This window comes from Lepisosteus platostomus, chromosome 4 (genome assembly GCF_059453375.1).
Source record: "Lepisosteus platostomus isolate fLepPlt1 chromosome 4, fLepPlt1.hap1, whole genome shotgun sequence".
NCBI lineage: Eukaryota > Metazoa > Chordata > Actinopteri > Semionotiformes > Lepisosteidae > Lepisosteus > Lepisosteus platostomus.
Genome location: NC_142614.1, coordinates 57391781 through 57399169, shown reverse-complemented (window position 1 = coordinate 57399169; position 7389 = coordinate 57391781). Strand labels below are relative to the sequence as shown.

The following is a 7389-nucleotide window of genomic DNA, read 5'->3' as shown; positions in this document are numbered from 1 at the left end:
AGGATGCATCTGAGCTCAATTTGTAGTGTCATAGTAAAGGGTCTGAATACTTTTATAAATGAGAGATTTCAGTTTTTTATTTTTAATGCATTTGCAAAAATTCCTAAAAAGATGTTTTCACTTTGTCATTATGGGGTATTATGTGTCGATGGATGGCAAAAAAGAATCAATTCAGTCTACAACAAATAAGTCTACATCAAAGTGTGGAAAAAGTGGAGGGGTCTTAATACTTTCTGAAGGCACTGTAGTTGACACACACACCTGGTGTACTATAGTGAAAACTTGCATGCATCAATAGGTTATTACACTGAACAGTACTTGTTTATAAATGACATTTTCAGAATTTCTTGAAGGCTGATTCAGACTTTGGAGTGGGTTGCCAACACTTATGCCTCAGTAGATAAGTACTAGTATCATTAGAAGTAATAAGGATCCACCCATTCCATATTTCCTGAAGTTCAGCGCCATTTTTTACTGTGATTAACAAATAATACTCGGCTACTACATTTCCCATCATTCACAGTTTCCCAGAGGTGACTTTACAGTACTGTGAATTTTGTCATCTCGCACATTTAGGTAAGACAAAGATTTTTTCATAGAATAATAATATTATTTCATTGCATTTAGAAATTCTAAGTACTAAGTTGTTGTGTTAATATCTAAGAAAGCCCTGTATTTAAATAAATCGATTATTTATCCAGATAATGCAACCGAGATTATAGATCTTCAGGTTTTCTTAAATAGCCTTACGTATTTATGGACTGTGATCTATAGATTTTTTTTAATAATGAAAGTACATACTCTTTAGGTATATTGATCGTGTTTAGGTACAGTATCTTCAGAAACTGGCTCTGTTTCTTGTATTAACCTTTACAAATTCTGATATATAATCCACTGCAGGTAGTCATGTCTCATGACATCATAAAATTTGTAAACTTTGTTCTAAAAAAATAGTATGAGCTCGGAAATAATTTTAAAATAGAATGGAAACCTTTTTGGCGCTGAAGAAGAAATGTTTAAATGTAAAAAACGGGTTCATGATTTAGATATGTCGCAAGGTTTACAGACTTTTAAATAGTTCAGACTATTACTAGTCATTCTGGATCTTGTTTAAAGCCATTCCGGCAGTTGTCCCTCCGTAAAAAAACGTTTACTTCCATGGAAAAAGAGATAAAAAAGTTTTACTTTAAGTACTATAAGTGGCTGCTCAGCAAATTTTACACAGCTCATTCGTATCTTAAAATGTAAAAGATCCATTGCCCAAGTACAAGTCTTTAAATGATTGTACGTCATCAAGAAGCGACTACTTTTACATCTAAACTGGACTTTGAAAGTGTTGTGAGTTTTCAGCAAGAGACATCACGAAATGAAACGCATTGAAAATATAGACAAACTACAGTGGTGTAAATGAAGCAGATATTGAAATAATTTTCACAATCGTATATTCTTCTTAGATCTTATTGTTAGGAGTACCGTACAAATGTATTATTATATATTCTAATTATTATTGTTGTTGTTAACATTGTAGCTATGATCTTTTAAAGAATGTTGTTTTAAAGAATGTTATTGGATTGTACTTCTTAAATTAGTCATGCATTTTAATATTTATTATATCCACAATCTACAGTGTGTTCTAGTGGAACACTGATGTACAATGTTATCAGATGCATATGATTCACTTTACATTGGCAGATCAATAGACTGAACAACACAATGGCTGGTAATCACGCGAGCTCAAAGGAGGAAATGGTTGCACAGTTTCTTGATTCTGCTGCCAGAGGAGATGTTGCCAGAGTTTCTGCGATGATTTCACATTCAAGCTCCCTGTTAAACGAGAGTGGGGATAATGGCTGGACTGCGTTAATGCTTGCTGCTCGGAATGGACATTTTGAGGTGGCGAAAACTCTCCTTGAAAAAGGGTAAATTAGCCTAATCACAGACATTTCGTATTAATTTTATTTGCTCAGTCTCTCTAACATAAAAATTTTCATTTTAAATTCTCAAATAAGCCATTTTTTTTAAACGTAAGTATTGTAATGTTGTGTTGTTTACATTAATGCAGTCCCAAAACATTACATGGAGGTGAATGTTATTTATTTTGTTGTTGTCAAACACAGGACTACTTTAATACAGTAGTTATAATTAATTACACAGCCCAGTAAATAAAACCAGGTACAGACATGTTAATATACTGTATATGAATGTATAGAGACAGTATTTACTTATTTTGAAAATAACGGGGGGAAAGAACTTTGTATGTCCTACCACAATATATTTTTGCATGTATGACAATAATTAATGTGTGATGTTATTTTTCCTGTCAAATTTAATATGCTGAATATTCTATGATTTTAACATATAGATTTCCAGCAGATTTAACCAAATCACTTTTAATGTGATTTTTTAAGAACATTATTTTGAAAATAATTAATCTGAAACCCATCTGAAACCCCGTGCCAGCTAAAGTCCATGTGACTTTGGATCATACTCAAGTGAAAATAAAATGCTGCTTTTAAAAACTCATATGCTATGTACAAAACTAAAGTATCAGTCAAGGTGTTTAAGTGTTGAAACTTTTTTTCTTCCTATAGGTGCGACAAATCTTTAATAAATAAAGCTGGTCAAACCTCACTCCATATTGCCATATTTTGGGGACATAAGCATATCGTTCAATTACTGGATAACGCTAAAAGTGGCGGTAAACATTGGTTTCTTTCCAGTATCACTGAGGAACATGAAAACTATTTCGGCAGAGCATTGCTGAACAGACTAAGTGAGAAGAGGACAGACAGCAAGTGGCTAAAGTCCAAGCAGTGCTGCCCGAGCACTGTGTATATCCTCTTCTCAAATTTAAATCCACTAGTTTCTTCAAGAGAAGATGAAGCGGTTTCCAACAAGCCAGCTATTAGACTTTGTAGGCTGGGGCTGGAGTCTGTAAAAGGACTACTCTCTCTACCAGGCACAACTTTGATTTTCCTTGGCGTTGAGAAGCAAAAACAAATTACTTCCCCGTCTACTCTAAAAGATGGAGATGACCCAGTTGCCTGGTTTGCCCTCAGCGTAGATGACGTTCCCATCAAACAAATCAGACAGCAGCACGTAAACTCTTACTATCTTCAACCACCTATGCCTGGACTTTTAAAGCTAAATGAGGAGGAAGCTGGTGAGTAAAGTACTGGTCATAACAGGAGCAAATATGTCCAATACTTTTATTAAGATTTGGTTTCTATGCTTTTCTCACATTTTCTTCAGAATTTGGAAGATTTTGTGCATTGTAGGAAAATGTAGCCATTTCTTAGTTGTCTGGTCAGACTACCTTCATTTATCAGATAATTATTTCATCTGTAAAAGTGATATTATTTTCCGTAACAGATGGATGTGTTGTTATCACGATTGCTATGATGAAAAATAATTGATTATTTATATCTACATCTTACAAAGACGTTACAAAGATATTGCACACTATACTGAAAACAATCCTTTTTACAGTGTGTTAGTACAGTATGTACTGTAGATGAGGTAATTAAGGAGGAGACAAGGCTATTGGCGTTCTGTTCAGAGTAAAGACCGACTGTTCTTTCTGTGTTGTGTTCAGAGGAAAGGAGCAGAGAGGCAGAGAGCTATGTAAAGCAAAGAGAGAAAGACCACTTTTTTGTGTGGTAGGAGGGAGAATATGCACTGTTTATATTGGTTAGTGAGGGAACAGGCTGTATTGCATTGCACAGATGGAGAAAAAGCAAGGGTTCTTAATTTGTTGGAAATGGGGGTGGGTGATATATTTTGTTATTCTGTTAAGTTTATAGATGATACCTTTGCTATTATTGTTTTTTAAGCTTTGACAATACAGTTGGACAGCTGTAACATCATTATACAGTAGCCTGTTTGATCTGTAATGACAGTTCAGTTAATTCAGTCAATTCACTAGATTAACATACAGTAGGCAGCTGTCTCTTTGAGAATTGAGAGTGTACACAAAGTCTGATACTGAAATATCAATGTGGAATGGTAAAAATATAATGTACTTTGTTTCCAAGGGGTTGTTGCACAAGCTAGATCAGTTCTTGCTTGGCACGGCCGCTATAGCTTTTGTCCAACGTGTGGAAGTAAAACAAGGGAAGACGAAGGTGGCTACAAAAGGACCTGCCTGAACGAAGACTGCGAAAGTCTCCGAGGCATCCACAATACCTCTTACCCTCGAGTTGGTGAGAGCTGCTTTACAAGCAGTAAAACTTGGTTTCTAGTTATCATGTTTTCACTGATCATCCCACAAGCATCAATCTCGTATTCTTTTTTCATTAATGAGGTCCTTGCAGGCCTGAAATAAAAACATTGCCTTCTTTGGTACTATCAGTGTCTTTTGGTACAATCAGTGTTTGTCTATTACTAGATGTAAAAAAAGATACTTGTGTTTCAAATTCCTTATGAGTGTGGCACAGTGGTTAGCATTGCAGTGCAGGGGGTTCAGTTCTGGACCTAGAGTGTTGTCTGCATGGAGGTTCTACAGTATATTCTCCCTTTGTTTGCATGTTTTTACTTCAGGTGCTCCAGTTTCTTCTCAGAGTCCATAATTGGCTCCTGCAAAAATTGGCCCTGGTTTGAGTGTGGTGTCTGTGTTTGTGTGTGCCCTGTGATGGACTGGCATCCTGTCCAGGGTGTATTCTCCCTTGTTCCTGTTGCTTGCCAGCTCCACTGTGACCCTGTATTGGATAAAGTGGTTAGAAAATGGATGGAATTTCCTTGTGGTCTGTTTGTGCACAAATTGGATCACTTTCATTTACTTTTTCTTTGATTTTAGATCCCGTTGTTATCATGTTGGTTGTTCATCCAGATGAAAATCAGTGCCTTTTGGGCAGAAAAAGAGTATTTCCGCCTGGAATGTTCTCATGTCTTGCAGGATTCATTGAGCCAGGTATTTCTTACTCTTTAGCAATTAATTGCAAATTTACTTGCACATGGGCTTCTCTTTCGTTTTGTTGTCTGTGTTGTCAAGTCTTCGGCGTAACCAAAGAGTGAGATGTATAGCATGTTTGTTTGAAAATCACCACAGAAGTATTCACAAATAATGCTGTTTTTTTTTTCCTTGTAACAGGGGAGACTATTGAGGATGCAGTAAGAAGAGAGGTAGAGGAGGAGAGTGGAGTCAAAGTTGGTCCAGTGCGTTATGTTTCTTGTCAGCCTTGGCCAATGCCCTCCTCTCTAATGATTGGATGCCTGGCTTCTGCAATATCAACAGAAATTAAAGTTGACCAAAATGAAATAGAGGAGGCTCGCTGGTTTACACGACAACAGGTAAGAAACAAGAATTCTTTAATGCTTGAAATGTTTTTACACACACATGTAACACACACAGGTAGCTGAATGACTTTATTTCCAATTTTATTTCACTGATATTTCATGAAGTGGAGTGGCAGCCTGTAATGTGTTTATGTGCTGTACTATATAAACAAGCAATGTCAACGTAAGCAATGAAGAGATTTAAGGAAGCATTTTTATTTTTAATCCAGGCTTTTTTTTTTCTAAATTTAATATGTAATGTGCCCTCATTTTGACAATACCTTTAAAGTACATGGCATTTCTAGTTAATTTGAGATCAGGTTAAGAGCTTTCCCCAAGTTGGAAGTCAAATTATTTCCTAGGCGCTTTCAATGTCTATTGCACATTTCTTTAAAAAGACCAGAATATGGTTATAGTGTTATTCTTTTTTCCAGGTTGTAGACGTTCTTCTGAAAGGTAACCAGCTGTCTTTCTCTATGCCACCTAGACAAGCCATTGCACATCAGCTGATAAGGCACTGGATTGGTGTGAATGCTAACCTCTGACCTTCACAAAGGTCACAATGCTTAGTTATAGATACGAATGACTCTAATTGTGTTCCTGGTTGTAGGCTGAGAATGTCACGGTACTTCTGTGTCAGGACAAAAAAACAGAAGTAGAAATGTAGTTGTTTAAAAAAAGCTTCTAAAGCTCATAGCAAAAGTCTGGGTGAACTGATGTATACACTGTAAAATGAAAGACTTAAAAAAATAAGTTTAGTTCATTAAGGTTCCAAATATTTTATGTTTAATGTTAATGTCTTCTAAACGTCAAAGCACTGCTTAATTAATGTGCTATAGAAATTACAGAAATGTTTAAAAATTGTACAGTTCAAGAACATGGATAATGGCAAATTAAACAAATTGTAAATAAATGAAAGTCTTCTCTGTCCTGCTTTGAAATGCTGATTGACTTCATTATGTTTTAATTGTATTAAATTTTAACTGTTTTAAGTTCTCATTAAGAGTATGGTGTGATAAATTATAAATGGGAAAATCTTTATGTGTCAGTATTTTTTTTTTACTGAAGTGAACAGATGGTTCATTAACAGCTTTAAAACTGGTCGATTTTTAGTACAAGATGTAGCTTGTGCCCAGTGAATTCTGTTTGAAAGACATTGTGCATTGTACATTACATTTTATTTTAACTTTGCATTTCCTTTCTGGTATACTATCCGCAAAGTGGACAAAATGTTATTACACACTCTTACAGCAAGCAGAGCACAGCAACCTCTTGTTGTCGTTAAATTAGGATTGCCTCACTTGACTATAGGATTTATTAATGTCACATGACAGACAGGTGGCTCTGTGGCTAAGGATCTGCGCCTGTGGCTGGAAGGTTGCGGGTTCAAATCCCGCAGCCGGCAGAGGAATCCTACTCCGTTGGGCCCCTGAGCAAGGCCCTTAACCCCAACTGCTCCAGTGGTGCTGTACAATGGCAGACCCTGCACTCTGACCCCAGGCTTTCTCCCTGTCTGTGTGTCTCGTGGAGAACAAGCTGGGGTATGCGAAAAGACAAATGCAAGAAATTGTATGGGGTTAATAAAGTGATGTTAAAGAACCTGGTGTAATATACTGTGCATGAGTGTTATGAGAGACTAAATCGTTTTTCAGGTTTGAGATTTTATGTATAAGTAATGTTTGATTTAATTATAAACCAACCATATTATGGTGCATAAGAGGAAAGCTGATGTCTTGTCAATAATCTTAAACACAAGGTCTCAACATCTTGGGGAGCACAAAGCTGTTTACAGTCTTCCACTGGTGAGAAGACATTTGTTTACTTAAATAATCCAAACTTCAAACTAATCCAAACTAAGATGAGAGGTAGGTATGCCAGTAGGTACTGTACTGTACATATGCCAGCCAGGTGATTTAGGTTGAACAGATTTGTCTGGCCTTTGTACTCGACAAACATCAGCTGCTGAGGTTTGTCATATGTAAAGAGTCTCTTCTCAGTTGGGTGTTGTGATTAGGTCTGACACACCTTCCAAAGCAGATGCAGCGAGGTAAATGTAAATTAAGAAAAAATATTTTTTAAAGTCGTTGTAAGAACATACTCAAAGAAGGATAACTC

The 7389-nt window shown here is 36.2% G+C and overlaps 1 protein-coding gene across 1 annotated transcript; it reads left to right on the top strand.

Moving 5' to 3' along the window:
• Positions 1–494: 494 nt before the first annotated feature.
• On the top strand, positions 495–6192 carry nudt12 (nudix (nucleoside diphosphate linked moiety X)-type motif 12). Its single transcript, XM_088630000.1, has 7 exons — positions 495–576; positions 1693–1919; positions 2592–3163; positions 4035–4202; positions 4796–4909; positions 5090–5289; positions 5709–6192. The coding sequence occupies exons 2-7, from the start codon at positions 1714–1716 to the stop codon at positions 5817–5819; spliced, it is 1371 nt and encodes a 456-aa protein (XP_088486126.1). The 5' UTR covers positions 495–576; positions 1693–1713; the 3' UTR covers positions 5820–6192.
• The last annotated feature ends 1197 nt before the right edge of the window (positions 6193–7389 follow it).